Below are 27,858 nucleotides of genomic sequence, written 5' to 3' on the forward strand. Positions count from 1 at the left end.
TTCATGAAAACTATAACCTACCTGTCAAAAAATTCCAGTGATTGGTTTTAATGACGAATTACAATAATAGCTTTAATTGGCCCTTTAGGCACTCAAAATCTGGAGAATATCAAAGACCAACACAATTAGTTTTTAAACTGTATACTTTTGCATACATGTTTTTTTATTTATTTTTTCTTTTTAAGATAAAAAAATTATTTATTTTATATCTAAACATTTGATTTTTAGAAACAAATTCTTAATTCTAAACAAATCTACATACTAATTAAAACTAGAAACTATCTTTTGTTGTTTTTACTTGTCCATATTACAAATACTTCACCTCATAAGTGATTTCAAAGTAAGTCCCTATTTTTCATGTCGATTTTCCAAGTACATAATTCAATGGTTAAGTTTTTTAAGTTTAAATCTTAACATAACATTTAATGAAGGCACATTTTTTTTTAAATTTATATATTACTTAAGATATTATTTAAGTTTGATTTATTTTGTTGTTTTCGTAAACAATAGTTTACGAAATTTGTACTGCTAGAAATGATGGCCAACCAAAAATATGCAATCGGGTAGGGAGAGCAAACACGGAATGAGTTGATATATAAAAATACAAATGCTTTGAATATTGGTTTTAAATGTTAATGAATTCGAAGTTGAATAAACAAAAAAGTTAAATAATTGAACGCGCTTCATTTAGCATCTTTAATGCACCTATTTTTAATTGACCATCGGTGTTTGATTATCAGGGAAGGTGATTTAATTGATATTATTTTTTTTAACAAAAACAGACGCACGCGTTCTTTGACAATATTAGAAGTTGATAATATTTTGTACTTAAATATACAATAATAAAGAAAAAGGAATCAAAAATTGTATTGTATTTATAACTGGAAACAAAAATGGTTAATTTTCTTATCAGATTCAATTATGATGTTAATTAATAATGTTTCACCAGGAAACCTAAAATAATATGAAATAAAAAAAAAACATAATACATTTATAATAAACGTCAAAATAAATTAACAGCTAGTCTTAAATTCTATGGAAGCTGATACAAATTGCGCCTTTTTTGGGCTTAAATAAAGTTAAAAACGTATTACAAAAACAATAATAATCGTTTAATAATATAAAGGTACTATTTATTTATTTTTAATTTCCTGTCTTCATTTTTGTTGGTGTTGTTCATTGAGGAGCCGTTTTGATTTAACTAGAAAGATAAGAAACAAATATATTTAATGAACAGATAATGAGAAATTCTGAAATGTATATGAACAGAAACAAACAGAAAAAACATATGTAGGGTGTTTTTTAGATGCATGAGAAGTTTTAAACATATTTCTGTTCAGTAAGAATTAAAAAGCTTTGCTCTCTAAAAGTACTGGAGAGCGCTAGGAAACGCCACGTCGGGGGGTCCTAGGTTAATGAAAGAAAAATTCCTATGTGCACCTCCTCGCGGTAGAGAGCGGGTAACGCTAAAGCACAAGGGGACTTAATGGCTGTCGGTATACGCAAACAAACTAGCATTGGTGGTCAGGGCACGATCTTGTCCTTGGGTAGCACTAAAAGCTCCCTAAAAGCGGGGGAACTGCATATGGCGGTCAACGGTATGAAAGTCTGGTAGCGGACGAGCCTATCCTGTAAGGCCAACGGCAACAGCAAACAGCGTTTGTACTCATAGTGGGCGGCTGAGAAAAGATGGTAGTTAGCGAGAATGTATTTTTTTATGAAATATGACAACGAACGGTACTAATTCCCCAAGAGATAACCCAGCATTGGTAAATTCTTTTAGTCACTCCGACTGTAGTAAACCGAATATCGGATTTGGGGGTGCGGCATCTTTTACACAACAATGGTATTGGGATGCTATCAATAATGAATCAGAAACAAGATTAAGAAATCCTTCAGATTCAACAAAACGGACTTTTGGCTACAAAACACGAACGAAGATTGGAACATGAAATGTTTGTTCCATGTACGCACCAGGCAGGTACGAGCAGGTAGAAATGCTTCGGCATAACATTAGCATTCTGGGAGTGAGTGAAACCAAATGGAGATGAAGAGCTGAATATACTGCAGAATAGGGCCAAACGAGAATGTTGTACTCTGACGAAGATGAGGCTGACTCAACGGTGAGGGCATCATGCTGACTTAAGAAGCTACCAAAAGTCTTATATCTTGGAAACCGATTTCGGTGAGGATTATGACGGCGAGGTTTAGCTCAAAAATCAGAAAAGTCACTATTCAATGCTACGCTCGCTCCAACGAATGAGGCTTCAGCGGACGAAAGGACCTCTTTTTATACTCATCTGAGGGGGCGATATAATTATCATCGTGGGGGACATTAATGCCAAAATTGGTTCTGATAAGGTAGGCCTCGAACGAGTTATGCTTGTCGACTTCTGCAACGCTCGTCAACTTGCGTTAGGGGTTTTTTTATATCGCAAATGTGCGATGTTCGTAACGAAAGAAAGGCTGAAGCAGGCAGTGACCATCACTTGCTGCTGGGTTTGCTTCGCTTACGAACAGCTGCTGTACAGCGTCGCTCAGAGGGTATAGCAAGGACACCAAGATTTAACACAAGCGTTCTAAATGACGCTAACGTACGTCTAATTTCGTCACAACAATCTGCGACAAAGCATCGAGATTGTTAAAAGCGCTTACATGGAAGCTGGAACTGAAACTATACCCAGACAAGACAAGAGCTAGAGACTCCTGGATATCCCAAGACACCTGGGACAAAATCATATCGAAGAACACTTAAAATTAGAATCAATTTAGAAAGTGATGCTCAGCGGAAATTGATTCTACGAAACGCGTATAGAGCATCTCATAACACAGTGCAGCGGTGTGTGAGACGTGACAAGAGGGCAAGAGGGGACGCAAGGGAGATGTATAAAATCACTAAGGACATTGTCGTACAGCGTGGTAGCACTAAAACTAACCATCCTGTGTTAGATTTGAACGGCAACCTTTTAGTGAGGATAGAAGATCAGCTACAAAGATGAAAGGAGCACTTTTGTGCGCTGCTAAATGATGACCACAATGCAGAATTGAATCCACGATTGAACAACATGCGCAGATCTTCTAGGAGTACAGGCTGTCTGGGAGAGTGAAACTTGCCCAATGGACTGGAAAGATGGAAGATGGAAGTTATTGTAAAGTTACCAAAGAAACGAAACCTCAAAAACTGTAATAACTGGAGCGGTATCACAGTTCTGTCCGTTTTTCTGAAGTTAATCACAACTATTATTCTCGAGAGGATTAAGTCCAGGATCGAGTCAATAGGCACTAAGCGGGGTTTCGCTGTGGCCGATCGTGCGTCGACCACATGAACACCTTGCAAATCATACTCGAACAATCATCTGAGTGACAATCACCGCTGTACCTAATGTTTGTAGATTTTGAGAAGGCGTTAAATCGGGTCAATCGTGAATGCATATGGAGATCGCTTATTGCCCGCAAGGTGTTTTGTGTTGCACAATGGACAGCTTTCCGACTCCTTCGATATGCGTCAAGGAGTGAGACAAGGAGATTTCTTGTCACCAATTCTGTTTTTGCTGGCGATTGACGATGTGATGACTGCCACGGTGGGTACAAATGAAAGACACGGTATCCAATGAAGTCTGTTTGACAAGCTAAGCCACATTTGTAGATTATGCTGACGATATATGTATGTCTCATGGCAAACAACACGGCAGGCTTAAATCAGATGTGTCACTTACTGCAATTAAATGGAGAGGTGGTTGGCTTAAGGATTAACACAAATAATACCAAAGTAATGACCACGGGCCAAAGCACACAAGTTATTCTAAGGCAGGGGACCATGGAGGAGGTCGAGCAGTTTAATTATCTGGGAAGTTTTATAGCTCTCGATGGCGGAACGGACGTGGATGTTAACAGTAGAATAAAAAATGCCCGTAGTGCATTAGGAATCCATTCTCCTTTCTGGAATCCATTCTCCTCTAGAAAAATATCGCTTCGCACCAAGTTAAAACTCTACGAATCCAACGTCAAATCAGTGCGGTTATATGCTTTTGAAACATGGAAATGCTCTACAAAATCTCGAACAGACTACAAGCTTTCGTTAACCTCAAGATATTTAATCGTGGCCACAGCTGCGGTCAGTTGCGGTGAATCGGGAAAGGTGGAAGGATCTTGTTGCTGCCCTATGCTCCAGGAGGCTTGCAGCAGTACAACATATATAAGAATTAAAAATTCTCTTCAGTTAGGTTCTAAATTCATTGAGTATATTTTAAGGAAAGGACAAAGTTAACATTACATTACAGATTACATGATGTCGTTATTTCTTTTGAAATGTGAATGAAGTTGCCGCCACAGTGAAGTTCGAGCGTGGTTGACTGATGTTCAAATGGAAGACATGTCATTAATAAGAGTAAACATATTTTATTTAAACCCCACCTCTGTCTATCAACTCCTACTCTCACCTCCCAGCGATGAACATCGGTTGCCTAGTACCTCAACTGCAGATTGAGTTTTAACCCCAGTGGAAAGTTGTTGATGTTAGCAAACGAGAGGGGGGGGAGATGTATTGCCAATAAGGCACCTCTCGTTATCCAGACGGCAGCGAAAGAATTCCCGAGATGGAATCAACGGTGGCGTGTACATTTTCAGTTAGGTTAAACTATTTAGTGAACAGCTTATAGGGCTTCTACGGCATATTTGGAGCCCAGGCCTTAAGGAGCGGTCTATCCGGCTCCCCATCCATGCAATTATACTAAGGATCTGGACGACCAGATATAACCCCCAAGCCTTTGGGGTGACTTAATGACCACGTAAAAATATCTTAGTTGCGAAGCACTAGCAACCTCGGATAAGGACGGATTTATTGATGATTAAGAATGATATGTCCCTTAATTGACCACTTGCAGCCGAACAGTTCGCGGAAGCCCTAAACTTCTGCAAGGGAGTTATTGCCGCCATCCAAGAAGTGCGATGGGAAGGACCGCGTACACGCAAACTTAGCGACTGCGATGTATACTGCGTTGGAACTAGGCAAAGGCAAAATGTCTTGAGATTCAATAGTGTGATCGAGCGCATTACCACAATCCAAATCAAGGCTAAATTCGCCAACATAAGCCTAATATGCGCGCATGCCCCAAAAGAGGAGAAAGATAAAGACATATTCTTCGAGCTCTTGGACAAGACTTATGAGCAGTGCCCTGGATATGACATTAAAATTGTCTTAATAGATTTAAATGCTAAAGTAGGAAGAGAAGACATCTTTGAAACCACCTCTGGCAGGAGGATTTAGGCTTATCGATTTTGCTGCGGGGCGAGACGTTCAGGTAGCTAGTATGACGTTTACACATCTTGACTTGGACTTAGAAGGCAATTGAGTATTAAGTCCTCTCTCGAGCATCTAAAATCACCATCTATAAGACACTTATCATGCCGGTTCTCATTTATGACGCTGAGGCCCGGACCCTGTCAAAGAAAGGTGAAACATCTTAGGATGCTTCGAGAGAAAAATTCTTCGGCCGATTTTTGGTCCCGTCTGAATAGATGGAGAGTGGAGGAGACGAACGACTATGGTTAAAAGAATAAAAGTCCAACGACTTAGATGGCTGGGTCATGTAGAGCGAACACACCAGCCCGGAAGATCTTCGACTTAAGTGGCGCACACAGGACGGAGAGGACCTCAACTAACTTGGCGTGCAAAACTGGAGACAGCTAGTTAGGGACCGAGTTGGCTGGAGACGCATGTTGGTTAGTAAGTGGCTAACTGGTCTTTCGTTAGTTCGGCTTAACACCAACTCTTAAAACATTGGGATCAAGACACCATCGAATTATGGATTATGTAACACGTAATCGCGGCAGGCATACGCCGTACAAATTTATTAAAAAATATATTAAATGAAATTATCTACTAGATTTTAATAACTGATGTTTTTTTTTAGACGTGTGGTTTTAAGTATGGCAATACTTTTTTCACAGCTGGAACTTCATAAACTAAGTTTGGTTTGTCATTTCACAATAAATAGATTTACCTATGATTAATTCAGTGAAGGAAACTTTGTGTGAGGGCCACATCTCGTTTTCGTGGACCCGTGGTAGAAATAATTTTTGTGGGGTTATGTGAAATTGCTTGTCTAAGCATATACTAGCTTAACTACGAGTACAATCAAGCAGTCGGTCATGTCGACTTTGACATATTCAATAAAAACAATGGTCTATTATGAGGCATTGCAATTTTATGTTGATTTATTTCATAATATGTATACAGCAGCAATGTGTTCCCTTTTGTTCAATAAAATGTAATTAAACTTCCTTCTCTACGCCCGAGATTTCAGGCTATGCCCTTTACGTTTTGCAAATTCTTAGGTCAAGCATTCTGACACATTGTATCGTAACATATCGTAAGAACGGTGAGAAGCCAGTCAAAAACCCGATCGACCTAAGGCGTGGTTGTGGTTTAGTCATAATGGCTGAATCACAAACGCGCTCAGCTTCGGATGCGTCTGCGTTACGGTGGGCCTGCTTCGAGGTTGCTTCGAATGACATTTCTATTATTTCATCCCTCCAAGGAGCAAAAGCGTGTTTGTGGTTCAGCCATAAATGTCACGCTTTCCATATATACGATCAAACGCTCATTAACGACGAATCGATCGAACGCTAGGCTGTTATTTGGTGATAAGATCGTGGCTATTGCCGCCTTGGAAGAGATTCGTAGCTTTATTGCTGACATACGGCGCCAATTGCTACAAGAAGTGGTCAAGAATTGGGCATTTCGCCTGAATTTTATTCAAATCAACCGCGGTGACCACTTGCTCTTTATTATAAAGCTAAATTATTGGCCATAACATTAAATCGTATGGTTTTTATTTCTTCTTAAAACCCAAATGCCTAAGAAAAACTTATTCACTTCTTGTAAAACTTATTGTAGCAATATTTCTGTAGTATATTTTAATTAAAAGTTATCAAGCTTTTAAAAACACCCGGTATAGTCCAATTTTGTTTGTTATTGTTTTGCATGTAATGTGAGCTGGCATTAAACAGATTTGAGATAAAGCATAAGAATCTAATTAAGTATTCCGATTACATAACTGATTAATAAAATGTATGCGATAAAAAAGGATAACGATAACGATATGGCACGAGAAACCAATAAAAATAATTTCTTCGAATAAAAAAAAATAAAAACAAAACGCATCTTTTAACATCAAATAATTTTATACTTACTTAAACTCTTCTTTAAAGACTTCATGACTCTAGAGTATTTAATGGCATTTTCTGGTTTCATAGCCATTTGACCAGTAACCTTACAAAAAGCATAATCAAAAACTTGATGAGCAACTTCAATATCTGAAACGTCCATTGTAATTCTAACACCGTTTGGTGTTATAATCATATCATTTGATTCAGTAGAATTTAAAAACGAATCTTCCTCTTCATCTTCTTGTTCTTGTTTTGGCTCGACTTTTATGTCACTATCAATTTTCAATATCTTCTTTCCAACTGGACATTCATCTAAGATAATTATAAAACAAAAATTATTAATTAATCTACTCTAATTTTTAGAGGAACTCCCAAAGGTATTTTACCTTTTCTAGATCTTTTTTTATTCATTTGTGATTCTTCATCTTTACGCATGTCACGTTTTGGGCAACTGCATATTTTAACATTGGTAATCCTTTTAGCCAGAATCTCTCCACTAAAAAATAAAAATTAATAATAAATACAAATGATTTAGTTTCAAAAAAAAAAAACTCACTTAGCATTTTCTAAATAGAAAATGATGGAAGTTTCTCTACGACTGACACAAGAATTCTGACAAACAAACTTCAGAGCGACAGTTTGTTTGACAAAATCATCCTCATTTGGCTGAACACAACCCAATGGAATACGTACAGACAACCTATCACTTATATTCTTTCCCTCTACAGTTCCCTGATAGATGACGTTGGGATTTTCACATCTTAGGACACTATGTTTGATATTTTTCTCAACATCTGAAATAAAAATAATAGATTTATGTTAATACATGTGTTTAAAAGGATTGACTTATAACTCATCCTTACCTTTATCCTTGCTGCTATGATTCTCACAACGGACAACTGGTTCACTTAATTGTGAATTAAAAACCATCATCGAACGTACGAAGATTTTCTCATGCGCTGATCTTGGCTTATACAAAACTTCAACTTCAAATTTTTCATTTAATTTTATATAAACTTTATTTGAGTCCTTCGAATAGAACCAATTGACTTTGTTCTTTTGTTGTGGCATCAAATTCAATTCAAAGCTCACTCCACCTTTATCGTGTTCCTCCAAATCGGGAAGAACTTGATTGATCTAAAAACATGCAAAATTTGTCGAAATTAGTTGGTAAGTGTTTTTTTTTTGTATTAAATTAATTTCTTTTACGTTTTCATTTGCGGTGGCACATTCGTGGGCAATGTATTGACTGAGCGATTGAGACTAAAATTAAAATCAAACAAAATATATCATTAGTTTATTTAAAAAGAAATTTTAAAAAAATTAACATTAGTATTCTTCTTACTCTTCGACTTGCCACCATGACTATAATTTTAATACTGACTGAAGCTGTCTGTTTGCATTTAGAAATTGCAAGTTAAGGGTTGTGTGCAAACATATTTGATACATTTCACAATGTGATTCATTTACAGTTTATAAACAAAGCCAGTTTATCTATTAAAGGGGGTTGAAATAACAAAACAAATGTAGTCATCCTAGACATGTCTGAACACGTCTAAAGGAGATAACTTTTTTTTATAGTTTAGAAAGGATGACTCATTATTTCAAGGTCATGATTTGTTATGAGTCATTATTAAAAGTTTAATATTCTAGGTATAAAGAACTTGAAGGTGTTTTACGATTTTTATTATAAGTGGCAACCCTGTTGTGAGGCATATTGAGTACATACAGACATTGGTTTGTGTCCGAGAGTGAAGTGATAGTTGGACTACTCTGGGCAAAAATGTGCAGCTTTTTTGTGTTCATTGAGAAAATGTATGCATTGACTTACACTGATTAGCGTTCATTGAGCTTAATTAGTCTACTCTAGTTCTGAATATTTTGCAGTGGGCAGTTTCAGACGGTATAAGGAGCTTGAAAGTAAGGCAAATTTTTAGTGTCTATCTACATGGCCAGGTGCCAACAAAGTTAGCCAAAAAAAATCTTATATATCATATTTTTCATATTTCACATTAAGATTACAATCTTATAATTTGTGAAGGCTTTTTAAAATATGTTAGAGCGTTCAAGAATTTTAAGTTTTGTAGATACTAAAAATACAATTTTAAAATTATAGTTTACAATATTGATTTTTTTTTAAAATTTTTTTTATTAATTATAACCCTAAGCATCATTGGTCAGATGTGTTAAAGACGACATTTGAATGTTAATTAATTGTTATAGGTAGTGAGTTCAATAATAAGTGGCATGGACAACAAATTTACGTTCAGATTACAGGCAAGCAAATAATCAGGTAATAGAAGAGATCTTACAAGCAACATCTTACTACTAACAGGAACAAATCTTTGGGGTGTGCACAGTAGGCGCCAAGCACTATATAAACTGCATGGTGATTTCAAGTTAAAGTCTCGTTAAAAATAATACCTAGATTCCTAGCAGTAGTACCCGTGGCATGATGGTTAGTGCGTTGGACTGTCATGCAAGGGGTCTTGGGTTCAATCCCTGCCTGTGCCACCTTAATTTAAAAAAATTAATTTTCGCGGGTACTGCCTCTTGCGAGGAATTGACAATTCCTTCAAGAGTAATTCTTGTCATGAAAAAGTGCTTTCTCAAACTAGCCGTTCGGATTCGGCATAAAATTGTAGGTCCCCTCCATTCCTGACAACATTACTCGCACACAGGAATGGTTGAGAGTTGTAAGTCACTAGGCCCTGGTTCACAACGGACTGTTGCGCCACCCCATTTGATTTTTTTTGAGATTCCTAGCAGACGTTACAAATTCAATAACTAAGCGACCCAGCGGAACCGGTGGAAAGCTTAACTTATCCAGGGTGCGTTTGTAAATACACAAAGATTCAGATTTTCTTGGATTGAAGGTGAGGTTATGCTTGAGAGCCCATTGTTGTATAACTACTAGATCCTTATTAACATAGTTAATAGCATTTGTTATGCTATCTACAGGAGTGTTCAAGTATAATTAGACGTCATCAGCAAACATATGAACTTTACAAGATTTAACCAGTCGAGGAAGCTCTTTAACGTAAAGTGAAAATAATAGAGGTCCAAGAATAGAACCCTGAGAGACCCCTGCTGGGACTGTCAGAAATGAAGATGCCTGATTTTCTACACCAACGCATTGTTGTCGATTAGATAAGTATGAGTGCATAAGTTTCACCGCAAAACGAGATAATTTAAGTTTTTGGCACAGCACAAAGTGATCGACATTGTCTAACGCTTTTGAAAAAATTAGCAACGTTAAGAATGTAGCACGATTCATGTTCATAGCTCTGCGTATATCATCAACAACAAGTAAAAGCGCCGTTTTACAGCTTTTTTTGCACGAAACCCGGATTGGTTTGTATCTATTGTATGTAAGATGTCCTTGCATCTATTTTAAAAGTAGTTTTTCGAAGGCTTTAGATAAGAATGGGAGAATATCAATAGGCCTATATTCTGGGTTAGCACAGTTTAAAGTCTAAGGGATAGGAATTATCTTAGCATATTTCCATATTCCCGGATACTCAGTATTAGTTAATATAGAATTAAATAAATGAGCTATGTATTTAAGAATATGAGGAAGTACAATTTTCAAGAACTTCGGATTGATCCCATCTATACCTACCGAGCCTTATTTAATGGACAACATTGCCTCGACGATATCTTCATCTGTGAACCGATTGAAGTTAAAACTGTGCGAATTTCATTCCTGTAAACATCATATGAAGAGCCAGGAGAATCAATTGAATTACGTGTTTTGGGAACAAATATAGACAGAAACTGGTCACTGAGTTGGTTGCAGTCTATGTTAGCATTAGGTTCTGAAATTCGTTTACCATTCCCATATTGGCTATCTGGGATAAATAAATTTTCATAATAGTGTCTCTAAATGCCGTTTAAATGCGAAGAACTACTAAAGCACTATTCACATGAGTACGACCAACGAATGAACGAATATTCGTCGATTTTGACATTTCTTTCACATGAGAGTTTTTAATTCGTCGAGAATGAACACCATTCACCATCGAAACCAAAACAAGAATGATTTTTTTAGGTTAAATAAGCGCGATTATTTTATTCCTTGCGAGTGTGGGTAATGTGGAGCGCGAATTAAACTTGACAGTTCGTATCAACTACAATTATTTTCGCGACGAATAAATTTGTTTTCTTAAATTTATTAATTAATTAATATTGAAAAGTGAAAGTATGCATCATAAATCAAATAGAAACTATGTTGCTACCGTTTTGTTTAGAATTTGTGTGGAAATATGTCTTAAAACGTATATAAACTCACATTTTGTAATTCATTCGTCGTTCGTTGGTCGCGCTCATGTGAATACTACTTAAGTGCCGCCTATAACAACACACCGCGCAAAAACATCATAAGAGTAATGAGAGACAACGAAGGGCTGAGACACGTCATTGGAAAGCATGGAGTTGGGAGTTTGCAACGGCAATGGTGCAACGCTAACCGTCTTGTGATTGTTGGCAACATGTTTAAACACAAGACGTGCCACAAAATAAGCTGGGTGTCGACGGAAAGACAAGTTTATTCCAAACAATTAAATCACTTCGCGATAAGTCGACGCTTCGAAGCGGTCTTTAAGATGTCAGAAATAAAAGAGGTTTTGACATGGGGCTTCCTCTTAATAACAATCTTTTGGTAGCTATGGTAAGATTAAGCAGAGCTGCAGTTCGGAGATGAAACTTGAACATAAATTCCCAAGTTTATCACGGACAGACTTAAGGACCGCACCACTCGCCAACAATTCAGTGATCACTTTTCGCAATATATGAGCACAATGAGCACACGGAACCCGAAAACATAGAAAACCACATGGGGGTGTTGTGAAAAAAATTTTTGTATGTGCTAAAAGAATAGTAGGTCGTGTGCAAGGAATAAAAAACATCTGGCTTTCGGAGGAGACTTGGGCAAAGATTATTAACTAAAGGAGAAAGTTCATTTGGCAACTGCTCTATGTGAAGAAAGAAACAAGTTAGAAACGTAGCGTACGACGCGATAAGCACAATTACACAAATGCTTTGGCTTAAGAAGCAGACGAAGACGCAAATAGATGCGAAAACAGAGCTCTCTATAAGATAAGCAAAGAGCTCGCTAATTTTTAGAGCTCAAAACAACACCCGGTTAAAGATATAGATGGTTCCCTGCTGATCTCGGATGAGCACAAGCTTAGAAGATGGAAGGAACATTTTGTTTTAGTTTCAAACCGTCTATTCCGCAAAAACGTGCAACTGACATCTTCTGTGTTGCCCGATGCAACAATTTCCTGATTATGTATTGCACCAGAAAACATCACCCCCCCCCCCCCTAAGGAACAGATATTTACCGCTATCAAAGCACGAAAAAGAATAAAGCTAGAATGCATTTCCCCAAATTCCTTGCAAACAACATTGATCTTTGAATGCTTCCCCGAACAGCTCACCAAAAGAATGGTTTTCAAGCTCCCAAAAAAATTAAACCCGTGTAAACTGGGGAGGTATTTGTGTTTTGCCTACAGTGGCCAAATATTAATTAAGATTGCATTGATCATTTCAAAACCTTTTGGATCGTGAACTTCAACTGCTGCTCATTGATTTTGAGAAAGTTTTTGACAGCGTCAACGAGGAGTTTATTTGGCTTACTTGGCGGAGGAGAGGTATCCCGGATAACAGACAAAACAGTGGAATTCACTCAAGAAGTCAGAAGAGTCGGTGAAAAATCACATAAAGAAGAAAAGCGGAAGAAGGGAAAAGAAAAAGCTGGAGGGAGCTCAAATAAAAGAATTCAATAAATGGTACACTATTCCTTCACTTATATTTTAGCTGGCCAAAATCCAATAATCGAAACCGTATGCGAAGCTCAAGAACAACTGATAATATTGCGTATGTAGGAAGTAGTATCCTTGCAAAGAACTGATCACAATTGTTTAACGATATCTTGTGATCTAAATCCTTAGGACTTTTTTCTTTGTGACCTACATCAGCACATGTGCCAAATAGTTATGAAAAATGTCATGAAAAAGATATCTTGCTACTTTTGCTCATGCGGAGTTTCTCAATATATTGAAAGGAAAATGTTGCTTAAACCTTAAACTTAATAAAAAATGAATATAAATAACCTAAAATCAAGCTAAGAATTGTTAACTTGAAACACAACTTGAATGAGTTATTGTCCTTACTAAATTTTTAACAAGGTCCCTAGGCAGACCACGTGCAGCCGAAGAATTAGCGGATGCCTTAGACTGCTATAAAGCAGACATCTCCGCCATCCGGGAAATATGATGGGATGGGCCTGCGATATTTACTATGGTGACTGCTACCGAGAAAACCAACAACGCTTATTTGGATGCGGCTTTGTCATTTGAGCCAGACTTAGGCAACAAGTCTTGAGCTATAGGTGCATCATGACCATCCGCATCAAGGCTAAATTCGGCAATATTAGCCTAATATGCGCTAACGCCCCACAGAAGAGATGGATGACAACACCAAGGATATGTTCTTCGAGCTCTTAGACAAAACATATGGGCAGTATTCTAGCTACGATATTTAAATTATCCTGGGCCATTTTAATGCCAAGCTAGGAAGGGAAGACACCTTTGGTAAAAAAATTAATCGGGGAAAACAGTCTGAAAAACAACACTTCTACAACGGATTCAGGTTCATCGATTTTGCTGCTCAATATCCACAAAGCAATTTGGAGTTCGCCAGATTTATCTACAATTAACCAGATTGACTATATTGTGATCAACGCTAGACACGCTTCCAGTATCATTGATGTCCGAACCTTCCGAGGAGCTAACATCAACTCGGACCACAACCTCGTTGTTGCCAAGTTACCATACCCAAGGTAAAACAGGGGGATGCTTGGAGAAGATACAACTTCGAACGGGTACAATTGCAAGAGGTCGTGAAATCCTTCTTGGACCGAGTTACAAGTAACCTCTCTCGAAAATGTAATGTAATGTATCGAAATCCAGTGGCAATATTGACAAGATGCAAACTGATGTGCTAGGTTTCAAGCAGCCACCAACAAGAAACCCCTGGTCGGCAGGCATATGCACCAACAGGCACGCAAAGCTGCGCTGCATAAATGAAGAGAGCTGCTCATGAGCTCTATGAGCACAAGAGACGAGAGGAACGCCGACTTCTCAGAAGGAAAAAGAGAGGGCATGAAAGCGTGAGGTCGAAGATGTTGAGATTTCTAAAAGCAGGAATGAAGTTCGAAAGTTTAATGAACAGGTGAAACGAAATTCACATGTACATAAACCTAGAACCGAATTCTGCAAAGACGAAAGTGGAAACATCATAGTGGAAACGCAGTCAATGCTGAGGATATAGAATGACCACTTCTGCAGACTGCATAACGGCGGCGACAAATCAAATTCTGTAATCAGGCAGGATGATTCATTCAATGTAGACGACGAAAGCCAACAATCCTGTCTTCCCGACTTAGAAGAAGTAAAGATTCCATATCTAAGCTAAAGCCAAACAAAGCTGCAAGAGCGGACTGCTTGAATGCCGAGCTCTTCAAAGCAGCAGGAGATAATTATGTTAGGAGCATGCACCAACTTATCTGAAAGATATGTTGGACAGAAAGCATGCCCAATGAATAGAACCTGAGTATTGTTTGCCCGGTTCTGAAAAAAGGAGATCTTCTAAACTGCACCAACTATAGAGGAATCAGTCTACTTAGCATCGCCTATAAAATCTTCTCTGCCGTAATAGGTGAACGTCTAACGCCCATCGTCAACAACCTGATAGGTCCTTATCAGAGAGGTTTTAAACCAGGAAAGTCCACAGTCGATCAAATATTCACATTACGGCAGATGCTGGAAAAACCCCAAGAACATCAAATCGATACCCACCATATTTTAATCGAATTCAAGGCCGCATATGACAGTATCTACAGGGACGAGCTTTATATAGCCATGTCTAGTTTTGGCATGCCTGCCAAACTCGTCCGTTTTTGCAGGTTGACCAAGGAGAATTCACGCTGCTCCATGAAGGTTGGAAACCACTTAACAGAACCTTTCGATGTCAAAAAAGGTTTTAGCCAAGGTGATACGCTGTCATGTGATTTTTTTAACATCGTGCTTGAAAGAATAGTGCAGAACTCACACGTAAACACTAGAGGCACTATCTTTCAAAAGTCTGTCCAATTACTAGCAGATGCTGATGACATTGACATAATCGGAAGAACTCAGCGTGATGTCAATGGGGTTTTTGTGAGTACTGAGGCAGAGGCGGCAAAAATGGGTTTAACGGATAATGAGCGCAAAACAAAGTACATGCTGTCGTCAAGAAAGAACATACAACACAGACGTCTTGGTCAAAACGTCACCATCGACAGACGTAACTTTGAGTAAGTCAAGACTTCGTCTACCTAGGCCCGCTGTAAACGCAGACAACAACACCAGCGCTAAGATCAAAAACAGAATAACTCTTGCTATTCGCTGTTTGTGCAAGGGCACAAACAAAGCAATTGAGCACCAAAGCCCTCTCTTAAACGGCCAAAGTTCGATTTATAAAATTCTCATCATCCCCGTCCTGCTAAAACGTGAATAAGCATAGACTATGACAAAAGCGGATAAAAGCATCTTAGGTCGTTTCGAGAGAAAAGTTCTTTGCGTGATTTAAGCTCCCGTATGCATAGAAGGTAAGTGGGGGAGAAGATAGTGTAAAGCGACGTACACTTAGCCAGAAGGCTAAAAGTCCAACGACTTAGATGACTGGGTCACGTAGAGTGAATGGAAACCAATCCTCCGGTCCGAAAAGTCATCGAATCCATACCCACAGGACCACACTCAACTTGGAGCGCGAAACTGGAAACATCTAGGCTGGGACCGAACTAGACGGAGAAGTTTGTTGGGTGAGGCCCTAGTTCACACAGGACTGTAGGGCCACCTTAAGTAAGTAACTAAATTTTTTAAATAATCATAATCTTGTTTTTTAACCAATTCTTTGAGGAAATACAATTATTTTATCTATCTTCTAATTCCTTAAAGTGTTGTTAAAAAAATAAGTTTTACATGAGCTGACGTTTTTACATACATTACTTTCAAGTCTTCTGCCGAAAATAGTCCTTTCTAAATGGCTATGTATTACAAAAATTAAACAAGTCTAAAAAGTCAATATAACTTCCCCCTAAGTTGTACAAACAATTATAGTAACATTAATTAAACACACATTATCACGATACAATGTCAATTAAGCAATTTAATTCGCCTTATCTAAATTCCCTGATCCTTGTTCGAACACTTATTTATTTTATTTCTTATTCTTCTTCAACAGTCCTTTAGTCTAAAACAAAAATTCCATCAAAATGGATGTAGTATTCGCGGCTATTAAAGTAATTATCACAACTATTGTTAGCTTTGGATTGGGTGCATACGCGTACAATGCCAAAACTGATAGAATTCAAAAATCTACATTCACTACAGTTTATACAATAATTTTAATAAGTACATTTTGCACAATTTATGTTCAAGACATAATCAATCAAGCTATCAATGGTGATTTCGATATTAACAATGTTGGCAAACTGTATTCGAATTTAAACATTGTTGCCGGTATACTTTCGTTTATAGTTCATATCTTCTATGTTCAGCGACATATTGATTTCATAAATGATAGCAGACCTCATTTAGCTAATATTATAGACTTTTTGGACGATAATGATGGACGAATAGAGAGAGGTGTTCTCAAAGTGGCGGTAAAAGTTTTTCTATTTCCCATCGTGCTGGAGATAGTTTTGATTCTACGATCTATGCATTTCTATCCGGATAGAAATTTACTGTGGACAATTTATACACTAATTCCGTATGTACTTCGAACGGTACCAGCGACAAGTGTCTACGGCATGACACTTTTATGTGCGGGTTTTATAGAAGTCATGAATTTGCGTGTCAAGCTAATTGTTGACGAAGTCAACCGAATGAGTACGCACAAAGAATGGCTTTGTAAGACTTCGTTCCATCGCATGCAACGTTATTGTGATCTTAGCGATAAAATAGATAAGCTTAATTATGTTTATAATGTTATTATCGATGTTAGTAATGAACTTTTGGATTTCTCATCGCTGCCCTGGCTTTGTTCGATGATGTGTAATGTGGTTGGTATAATGTCGGGAGCCTTTACGCAATACATGAGCATTGCGGATGCAGTCATCAGTGGCAAGGAGTATGACTATTATAATGTTATGACGGATTCGGCGTTTATGCTGATTTCGCTAATGGAAATTCACACACAATCAGGATCATGTGCAACAACAATTGAACAAGTAAGCTTTAAATGGCGGTTTTTTTCTTAGATTTTCAAAATACTTTCTATTTTTGTTTGTTTGAGATTCGTCAAACGGGAATCATTCTAGGTCAGGCTGATACAACAAAAGCAGATGTAAGAATAAGGCAAGCTTTTGAATTTTTCAATTTGAGCATACTTCAGAGAGACTTCAAAATTAAACCGTTGGGATTGATTTATGTCGATTGGTCGCTGCTTCATGGGGTAAGTTGAGCTTCGAAATCATAAGTAAATGAATTCAAACTATTTTGAATGTTTTCTTTTTCGATTTTAGGTATTTGCAACAGTGACTAGTTTTTTACTGATACTGATTCAGGCAGATTTGTCGAGAAGATTCCTACAGTAGGTTAAAGTTGCATAAAAACACCAATCACTGAAAAGTCAGCACACTAATAAAATGTCACCTGCCTTGCTTTGGTTTTGTTTTATAAAATTCGGTATTTAGAATGAAAGAATTGTTGTTAAGAAATAAAATGCACACCTCGATCACAAGAACTTGCTTTAATTGGCTATAAAAGAAATGAAATAAATAATTTTGAAGCCTGCTTTTTATCGGAATTTATTTTATGAACTTAACTGAGTAGCTACAGAAGCTTTTAGATCAAAAGGCTAAAAACGAATGAATAAATGGAACTGTTGTATATAAATTAACTTCAATCTATGAACCTATTTGGGAATATCGTAAATCAAATGCCCTTACGATTTTTTCACATCTTTGAATGTTGGATTTTATCGAAAATAAGCCATGGAATTTAAAGCTATCGACGGTAAGTTTCTAGGAGACACAGCTTTCATTTCAATATGCAAAATTTAACCTCACATAAACACAGTGAAAAAGTATGAGCGTTTTCAAATTTGCAATTGAAAATTTAGAATGAAACAACAACAACTTGTGTGTGCTACCACCAAGTTCATAGGCTGGAGTTATAGCTATTTCACGGGGACCAACCCGATCATCAGACTCCTTTAGTGGTGCTTAATCGCTTTATGTTCAATTTAATTTTTGAAGAACTTTTGCCCGAGCTGGGCTTGAACAAGCGATCTAGCGTGTGAGGAGCTAGTGCACTACGCACTACGCCACCGCACCCACATTTAATTTGATAAATTTGGTTTGATAATTTATAGATCCCATTGTGTCCTCTTTAAGAATTACCTAATGAGGTATTTTATTGAATACTCTAAAAGTGAGTAATTTATTAAATTACTGGTAGTGGATTCTGTTGTAAGATGTGACTGATTTTCATACAATAAATAACACAAATTTCTCTCGAGTAAACTTGACTCAATTGCGCTGATTTCTCGACAAATGTCTTTTTTTTAGGTTCACTAGAGTACGGAGATTCTTGCTGTAAACTCATTCTTTGAGGTTAGGTTAGGTAAGGTAAAGTGGCTGCGGGTTCATGAATCTAGAGAATTGCTTCCTACTAGTCAAACCATTTTGAGCTTTTTATAAAGCGAAGGAGAAATTGGATAACCTTTTTAGCTAGTTCACTTTTCCACCAAAACTTAAGTACTGCCCTTCACGCTACCTCGACTCAACAGTCAAATCCTATCATTGTCTTCCAGTGCAAAATATTTGGGAGTTATACTCGACCCTAAACTAAACTGGAAACTAAATATTGAAGTACGGGTTAAAAAGGCCTGTGTTGCCTTCTACGCCTGCAGCAAAACTTTCGGCAAAAAGTGGGGACTTCAGTCGAAGATGATTTTATAGACGTATACAGCCGTAATACGTCCAATCTTAGCATATGGTTCGATTGTGTGGTGGCCTGCTCTTATAATATTAATAAGCTAAAGAAAGTTCAGAGAACAGCTTGCGTGGGCACCACAGGGGCCATACGTACTTGCCCAACGGACGCATTAAACGTTATTTTGGATCTTCTACCAATCGACCTTTTTATTAAATACATTGTTTTCTGCAGCGCTATTAGGCTGAAGGAATCAAACAGCTGGTTGTCAAAACCTTATGGACACAGCAACACAACGAAATTGATTCCCTCAGATATTATCTCGGTAGACATTGACTACTACACTCCTACTTTGAGCCTTAGTAAGGGTTTTAAGGTTATTTTCCCCATCCAGAGAAGATTGGGAAGATGACATCGTGTCGATAGGTTTCGACACAACCATCTTTACTGACGGCTCAAAGATGGAGTGCGGAGTTGGTTCTGGGATCTTTTCTGAGTTTCTTAATGTAGCTAAATCCTTTAGGCTTCCTGACTTTGCTAGCGTTTTGCTTTGCCATGTTTACACTCGACAGCAACTCGCAAAATACGAAATGTGTTAGTATTTCGCAAATTTTTCTCGGATAGTTGTAAAAACATGTGTCCACTTGCGAGCGACTTTGAAAAAGATCGAATGTCGAGAGTAATTAGTCAACTCTCCGCTAGCTACTCTCCAGACTATTTCCACTTGGGAGATCGCTCTCGAGAGCAGCTTGAGAGCGACTCGCGGCACGTTTACTTTCATATGGACACCCACCATTCGTGTGGACCTACCAGCAAGGCAACATCCCAACGACAGGTGGTGACCAGTTGGTTTCAGCAAAATAATGTGCAGGTACTGCAATGGCCTTCTCAATCTCAGCTAATCTAAATCCTTTCGAGAATCTTTGGAAAGATTTGAAGAATAGGGCCTCGACAAAAAAAAACACTAATCAACAGGCGTTATGGAAAGAGATACAGGAAGCATGTTTTTCTACACCTATGAAAACATACCGAAAACTATTCGATTCTATGCCAAGAAGATAAGATGCGGTACTAAAAAAAGGACATCCTACAAAATACTAACACTTTAGAGGTGATTTATATACTAAAACTTGTGAAGAATAGCATTTAAATTAATATTTTTTAAATGTTTAGGTGAATTGTGTTCCACGCTCTTATTTTTTTGGCCAGGATGAAAATCAACTTAAAAACTTATTGAGCAGGGTTTTCTTATTGAAGGTTATTTTATTGTGAACAAAAATTATAATCAGGGAGAAGAAGTATTTCGGAAAAATATGTGTATTATTAACTTCCCATAGGAAGTTATTGTAATGGGTCCGATTTGTCAAATTGAAAATTTTGACATTTCTCGACGTTTCAAGGTCCCTAGAGTCGAAATAAAAGATTTTTAGAAAGCTGTCTGTGCGTGCGTGTTTACGTACGTTTGTACGTCCGTACGTTCACGACGTTTTTTTCGTCGTCCATAGCTCAAGAACCAGAGAAAATATCGATTTTAAATAAATTTTGTTATACAGATAATAAGGCAGAAAGATGCAGAAAGGGCTCTCAAGAAAATTGCGTGGGTGGTTTTTTTACCATAGCAGTTTGAAAAAGGTGAAAATGTTGGTTAAACCTAAATATCTTACGAACCAAAAACGCTAGACTTGAATTAAATTTTATATAATATATTGTAACGTGATATCAAAGAAATATATTTTTTGAAAAAAATCCATCCGTATACCTACGTTGGGGTCGTTTTCGACCCAAGTTTTTTTTTTATTTTCAGATATTTTAAAAACTAATAATTATTTTAAGCTATCTCTCCATGACTTTGTTGCTTGTACAGTTTTAAGTCGAAATCTAACCGCCAAATTTATTTAAATCTAAGATGGTATTGCTTTTTTTTGAATTTGGGTCTTTTTTTATATTAGGTCGTATTGTGTGTGGACATTTCTTTTCGAAGACATTGAAAAAGGGACTGAATTTTATTATATTTACTTATATTCAATCAAATAATAAAACGTTAAAATGTCCAGTGGTTGTTCAAGTGATAAAGAGTTTTCTTCGGGTAGTGATGAAGATTTTGTTCCTGAGGAGTATGGGTCAAGTGAAACCGATGACGAATGTAAAGAAGCACCTGTGGATTCCACGAATAGTGATCGTTTGCTTGTTTCGAAGGACAACATAATTTGGAGCCCAGTGACTCCACCTGGTAAGCATATTTACATTTCTTCGGTTCATTCGTTTTTAGATTGTGTTTTTAGAGGCCCGAGCCCGTTCCGAGAATGTGTAGGCAATGAAACCGGGTGTTACTCGCTACGCTATTGCCCGAGTTCATGTATTAATGGATTCATTTTTATTATTTTTTCCACCTCATGTTGAAAAAATTATTATAGAAAATACAAATAACTTTAAGTTTGGCGACAAACACAAAACCATGAACGAAGATATGCTTCATGCATATATTGGAGTTTTTATTCTTGCAGGTGTCTACAAGTAAGTTGTTCCATATCGGTTGAAAAGTAGTTTTGTTTTTTGAACGGATTTGGTTTTTTGCAGATCTAAAACAGAGCGCATTGAGAACTTGTTTGACGCGAATTTCGGGCGGCCCATTTTCAGAGCTATGATGTATAAAGAGACCTTCCAATACATTACGAAAGTTCTACCTCTTGACGATCCAACCAGCCGCAGACAAAATCAAATGACAGCAATTGTTAAATTTGCACCTATTCACAATCTATGGGACAAATGGGTTGAATTGCTTCCTTTATTTTACAACCCATCACCATATGTTACGGTGGATGAACAGCTACTAGGTTTACATGGCAGATGTTCCTTTAGGCAGTACATGCCTAACAAGCCAGAAAAATATGGCTTGAAGTTTTGGCTTGTACTTGCGCTGAAACATCATATGTTTGGAGGATTCAGCCGTACCTAGGAAAACCAGTTGGTGGTGAAGCTGAAAAAAATCAAGGTGAGCGCGTGGTTCTAGACCTAGTCGAAGGATTGAAGGGCCACAATATTACCATGGATAACTTTTTTTCTTCATACCAACTTGGGCAAAAATTGCTCCAGAAGAATCTGACCATGGTCGGCACTATGCGAAAAAATAAAAGAAGTATACCACCAAAAATATTTAAAAAAAAAATCGACTTTCGCATTCACGGATTCCACTACACTTGTTTCGTATATGAGTAAGAAAAATAAATGCACAGTGGTACAAAGCACTATGCACCACAGTCTTGAACTAGGACCTGAACCCAAAATGATGCCGGAAATTATACAATTTTATAACAAAACAAAAGGTGATGTTGACAATGCCGATAAAATGCTATCCGGCTTTAGTGCAAAACGAAAAACTAATCGTTGGCCAATGTACATATTTTCAAACATTATAGACATATCAGCATTGAACGTTTTTATAATTTTTACTCAAATCGATCCCGAGTATCAGACATCTCGTGGCAAGCAAAGCCGGAAAAAGTTTTTGCACGACCTAGGTGTTTAGTTGACTAAAAACAATATACGCAACAGATCAAGACCACCTCGCGCTTCATGTTAGGTTACTATTCAGGCAACTATCGACAATGAAAGTGAACATTTCAATCCAGTTGCCAAAAAGCAAACAAAAATTGATTTTCGACTCAAATATCTTTTCAAAAATTTGAAATATTGGCTTAAAACTAATTTTATCTTATAAGAAATATTGTTTTCAACATTTTTAAAAGTCGAATGGACAGTTTATTTTACAAAAAATAAAACTAAAAAAAAAAAACAATACTAAAACTTGGTACAAATTTACTTTCGACTCAAATAGCTTTTCAAAAATTAAAAATATTGACTTCAAACTAATTTTATTTCACAGAAAATATTGTTTTCGATATTCAGTAATTTTTATATAACAATACAACAATCCGTTTTTTCATAAACAATAAAATCTACAAAAAATAGTACTCAGATTTGGTAAAAATTGATACGAGTGTTGCGGTCAAAAAAATAGCACTACGATGTAATTTGTTACATTTCCAGCGATTAATATAAATGTGCTATACTTTTAATCACCATTACTATACACTGTCGGACAAATTAAAGTGCAAAATTAGTTGTCTCTTTTTCTTATCACTGTTATTTAAAAGTAAAAATCATTTTTCGCTCATTTTCATGATCTGACGTCACATAATGTCATTTATTGACGATCTGTAAAAACTATCCCGTAATTGCTTTGTCTATTTGTTATGAATTGCTTGAATATTGAAACACATGAAGTTGAAATGCGACAAAATAAAGTGCAGTTTCTGTTTTTTCTCTTATTTATTGATAAAAAAAATAATAATTTTTAAGAAAAAAAACTTCAAATCGAAGAGATATTCAAAGGTAGAAGCATTAATATAAATTTATAATTATTTAAGTGAATAGTTTCAATTAATATGTGCAAGACTTTAGGATGAAACCGTTGACGCTGGAAGTGAAGGAATTGCTAGTTTTGGACCGTCAACATGGGTTGACATTCCATCAACTGGCAGAAAAATACGGAATATCAATTTCTGGAGCAAGAAAAATCTGACTTAACTTCGTTAAATGAGGAACTGTTGCCAGTTTTAAGAGTTCTTGCGGAAGAAAGAGGAAGACCACAGCAGTTGATGACCGCAGGATCAAGCTTGAGGCTAGAAGAAACCCCTTATCATCAGCCAGAAATATTAAGGAAGACCTCCAGTTGAACATTACTCAAAGGACGGTTCAAAGGCGACTCCATGAAAGCGGTTTAAAAAACTATTTTGCAAAGAAAAAGCCACTGCTTCGAGCAGTCAATATTCGAAAAAGACTAGCTTTTGCTAGAAAGTTTTTGTCAAAGCCGCAATCAAACATGGAGGTGGGTCGGTTATGGTCTGGGGTTGTTTCTCCTTCATTGGCGTCGGAAATATCGTCAAAATCGACACCAAAATGACTGGCGCTAGTTACGTCAATATTGTTAAGGAAAACTTACCTACTTCTGCTCGTAAAATGTCTTTGGAAAATTATATTTTACAACAAGACAACGACCCCAAACATACGAGCAGAGTAGCCAAGGAGTTTTTTTCCGAAAACAATATTGACGTACTAGAATGGCCACCACAATCCCCAGACCTTAACCCCATTCAACACCTTTGGTCCATTTTAGACGACAGAATTCCATTAAATGAGCGTCGAAATTTGACATCGTTTTGGGAAAGCCTACAACATGAATGGGAGAATATTCCAGCTGACATCTTAAAAAATTTGGTCTATAGCATACCCAAGCGTCTTGCAGCAGTTATACAGAATAAAGGAGGAGCCACTAGCTATTAAGTTTTTTACATTAGTAATGTTTTTTTTTTTGAATTTTTAATATTTTTTTTGTTTTTTTTTTTGAATTTACACTTTATTTTGTCTTCTTTATGTGTTTATGATGTTGTGATATCTTTTCATTTCTTACTTAAATTTTGTATATAACCTTTCATTACAACTTATAAGATCGTAAAATAGGCTTAAGATTAAAAATTAATTGCTTGTTCGACTGAAAATGAATAAAAACAATCCAAAAATAAACAAATAAGAAGAAGAATTTGAATTTGACTTTGCACTTTATTTAGTCCGACTATATTACCGTTCTAGGTTCTTAATTAAAAATATGATATCCAATGAGAAAACCTATTCGGAAATCAGGCAAATCCTTGGTTGTTCAAATAAAAAAATACGGAATGCCTTAACATTTAGTGTAAAATCCGAAACGCGTGGGCGGAAGCGAGCAATGTCCCCTCTGATGTTGAAGCGATTGATTCGACAAAGCAAAAAGGAACCGTTTGTACCAGCTACCGAGCTAAAAGTCGTGTTGAATGTAACAGCAAGTGTCGAAACAGTGCGCAGGCGATTAAGGGATAACGGTTTATATGCCCGCAGTTCAAGAAAGGTACCTCTCCTGACAAAAAAACATGTCACCAAACGGATGCAATTCGCGCAAGTCCTTGTAGAATGGCCATAACGAAGTGGAGGAATGTTCTTTGGACAGATGAGACCAAAATTGTTTTGTTTGGTGGAAAAGGATCACGGTCATACGTGAGAAGGCCCCAACATGCTGAATTCAACCCAAAATATACGACAAAAACAATCAAACATGGCGGATCTAGCATTATGATATGGGGCTGTTTCTCTTACTACGGTGTTGGTCCTTTATACTGGATAAAAGGTATAATGGATCAGCACCTGTATGTTAAAATTTTGCAGGAAGAGATGTTGCCGTATGCGTCTGAAGATATGCCGTTGAATTGGGTCTTTCAACAGGACAATGACCCAAAACAAACCAGCAAATTGGCCAAAAATTGGTTTCGGGATAATTGTGTGGAAGTTATGAGTGGCCTGCACAGTCACCAGACTTAAACCCAATTGAAAATCTTTGGGCTGATGTAAAGACGGAAGTGTCTCGGTGCAGGCCAAGCAATAATAATGAACTTTGAGCTACTGTCAACACTTTCTGGAAATCGATTTCTGTTGAAAGATGCCAACGCCTCGTGAACTCGATGCAAATGCGTTGTACTGCAGTAATTGCAAATAAAGGAAATGGAACAAAATATTAAATATGGCTAATTTTTAAACAGATTAAAAAATAAATATTAAATATTATAAAAAATAAACATTTTTTTATTTTAAACGATGTTTTTATGATGCGGTGCTATTTTTTTGACTGGCAAAATTTAAAAATGCTTTTGAAAGTTAAGAAATAACTAAATAAGGTTATTAATTTAACAGTATATTATTAAATAACATTTATTAATTAAGTTTTTCTGCATCATAAACTTTTTTGATGGTTTTCTGTGCTAGTTTTTTGACCGCAGCGTATAGACAAGCTTTTAAGCAAGACAAATCGACAGACGGAATGGGAAGTTATCAGTGTGGGTCGCATCCCAGCCTCTTTTTTTTATTGGAATTAAAACAAATTAATGGAAAAAGCGGTTTCGCTCTTATTGTTTTGGCCACCATTGTTAGCCACAGGTTAGGTTAGCTTAAATTTGCTTTCAATTATGGAGAAGGACACACTTAGGCTAGTTTAATGGCCCATTGTGATACCACATGAATCTTGAGGCTTTCTTTTAAGCTCAATAAAACCTAATTGAGTCCCTAACGAAACGTGAGAGACTAATTATGTTCATATAATTCTTTTAGCTAATTTTGGGTTTTTAGCTAGAGTGGGGCGTACATGAGGTTAAGAACTGAACATACAGCTTCTGCAATAGTCATTTGAGAATACGCCTAGCCGAGTGGCGTGCTTTCCTATAAGACAGTGCCGGGGTATGACACTGATTATCGAGCTTATATGCGATCTGCTTTGATATAGCAAGCACCTTGTGCGGTTTAAAACTATTGTTAACTTTGTTGATTCCTTTAAGATTCAATGATTTGCCACCATCTGATTTAAAAGGGTGAAATTGTTCAGTGCGATTTCACTGCTTAAAAAACACTATTTACATTTATTTTTTTGTCTGACCATCCCCTTTAGAAAAATGTACTCTGAGGCCTATGCTGTTTAGTCTTATGAACTTTTGAGCAATCTAATTTCATTGTTTATATAAAATCGTAAATGAGTTTTTCGACACCTCTTTATCAATATCTAGTTTAATAAATAATAATAGATACTCACAACTTCTCCACCTCCGGGTAAAAGTGGCACCAAGTCGTCAGTCTGCAAAGAAAAACATTAGAAACTTATCCTAAACTAAAATAGATCAAAGTTCTTACCCGAAGGTCATTGAGATAAGGAAATTCACTACGAAAAAGAAAAAAGAAAAGATAACAAGGAACTGTTACATGAAACTCACTTAAAAGTTGTAGGTATTTAAATAGTACTATTTCAAGGTCTATCTCTGAGTTGATGCCTTAACCAATCTCACAGACAATTTCATCATAATTTCTACTTACTCCTGATAGGCAAAGTTTTCGTTAGCTGGAATTCCTTCATAAGAAGCTGGGCTTCCAATGGAACTGGAAAAAAGGAAAGACACACACAAAAAAAAACATAATTACACTTAGATTAGGTCTCAAGAAACTTCTCTCGATGACTTACTCTGGTTGGGAAGACATCAAGGGATCCCGGATCATGTTCTTTAAGTATAATTACTGGCAACCCACTTGTTGGGTAATCTTTCGAGTTCCTCTCAACCTTGTCCTTTACCTTGAAATGAGCTAAAAAAGATGCAACTTAAATTGCACCATTTATTTAAAGGTTATGACCACTTCAGATAAGAATGTATGTAAATCAATTAAAAAATCAAACATTAGCCGAAAGTTATTTGCATTTTAAAAACAAACCTTTTTGTCAAGTTTTCAGTTCACAATTTTAGTTTTCTTTTTTTCTTTTTTTGTACAAAATAATTGTGCAAAAACCTGTCGGGTATATTTTTGATGAAATTCCGTGAGTCTGGGGGATAATCTACATTTATGTGGACTTTTTTAGAATACACTTCCACTTCATCCGGCAATATCATATAATTATTGTTTAGACAAAACCACTGAATTAATTAAAGTAAAGTAAATGAGAAAGGAAAACAAATGTTTGGCAGTAAAATAATTATTTTACAAGAACAGCACCGGGATCTTTGCACTTGCAATTGTACTTTTTGATTTTTGTTGAATTGTTCGTGTTCCCAACGTTTAGAAAATTAAACAAAAAACTACT

At 36.7% G+C, this 27,858-nt stretch overlaps 2 protein-coding genes across 3 annotated transcripts; one reads left to right on the top strand and one right to left on the bottom strand.

The window, feature by feature from the left end:
• Positions 1–125: 125 nt before the first annotated feature.
• LOC129940128 (cellular tumor antigen p53) lies at positions 126–27,838 on the bottom strand. Of its 2 annotated transcripts, XM_056048379.1 has the most exons (11): positions 27,492–27,838; positions 27,247–27,380; positions 27,102–27,164; positions 26,922–26,949; positions 26,824–26,865; positions 8,380–8,433; positions 8,034–8,307; positions 7,727–7,964; positions 7,557–7,666; positions 7,195–7,482; positions 126–1,201 (listed from the first exon to the last, which is right to left on the bottom strand). In XM_056048379.1, the coding sequence occupies exons 2-11, from the start codon at positions 27,279–27,281 to the stop codon at positions 1,158–1,160; spliced, it is 1,176 nt and encodes a 391-aa protein (XP_055904354.1). In that variant the 5' UTR covers positions 27,282–27,380; positions 27,492–27,838; the 3' UTR covers positions 126–1,157. The 2 variants fall into 2 exon arrangements, with proteins under 2 accessions (XP_055904354.1, XP_055904355.1); XM_056048380.1 differs by lacking the exons at positions 26,824–26,865; positions 26,922–26,949; positions 27,102–27,164; positions 27,247–27,380; positions 27,492–27,838 and adding an exon at positions 8,516–8,560.
• On the top strand, positions 15,989–17,960 carry LOC129940127 (putative gustatory receptor 94a). The gene is made up of 3 exons (XM_056048378.1): positions 15,989–17,446; positions 17,512–17,670; positions 17,741–17,960. The coding sequence occupies exons 1-3, from the start codon at positions 16,490–16,492 to the stop codon at positions 17,810–17,812; spliced, it is 1,188 nt and encodes a 395-aa protein (XP_055904353.1). The 5' UTR covers positions 15,989–16,489; the 3' UTR covers positions 17,813–17,960.
• Positions 27,839–27,858: the final 20 nt, after the last annotated feature.

This window comes from Eupeodes corollae, chromosome 1 (genome assembly GCF_945859685.1).
Source record: "Eupeodes corollae chromosome 1, idEupCoro1.1, whole genome shotgun sequence".
Lineage (NCBI taxonomy): Eukaryota > Metazoa > Arthropoda > Insecta > Diptera > Syrphidae > Eupeodes > Eupeodes corollae.

Bases quoted from the DNA above. Each gene is read 5' to 3' on its own strand.
- LOC129940127 (XM_056048378.1), top strand. From the start codon at position 16,490: ATGGATGTAGTATTCGCGGCTATTAAAGTAATTATCACAACTATTGTT. The intron at 17,447-17,511 runs GTAAGCTTTAAA...TGTTTGTTTGAG, and splicing joins GTGCAACAACAATTGAACAA to ATTCGTCAAACGGGAATCAT. The intron at 17,671-17,740 runs GTAAGTTGAGCT...TTTCGATTTTAG, and splicing joins ATTGGTCGCTGCTTCATGGG to GTATTTGCAACAGTGACTAG.
- LOC129940128 (XM_056048379.1), bottom strand. From the start codon at position 27,281: ATGATCCGGGATCCCTTGATGTCTTCCCAACCAGA. The intron at 27,165-27,246 runs GTAAGTCATCGA...CCTTTTTTCCAG, and splicing joins TTGATGTCTTCCCAACCAGA to TTCCATTGGAAGCCCAGCTT. The intron at 26,866-26,921 runs GTAAGAACTTTG...TTTTCTTTGCAG, and splicing joins CTTATCTCAATGACCTTCGG to ACTGACGACTTGGTGCCACT.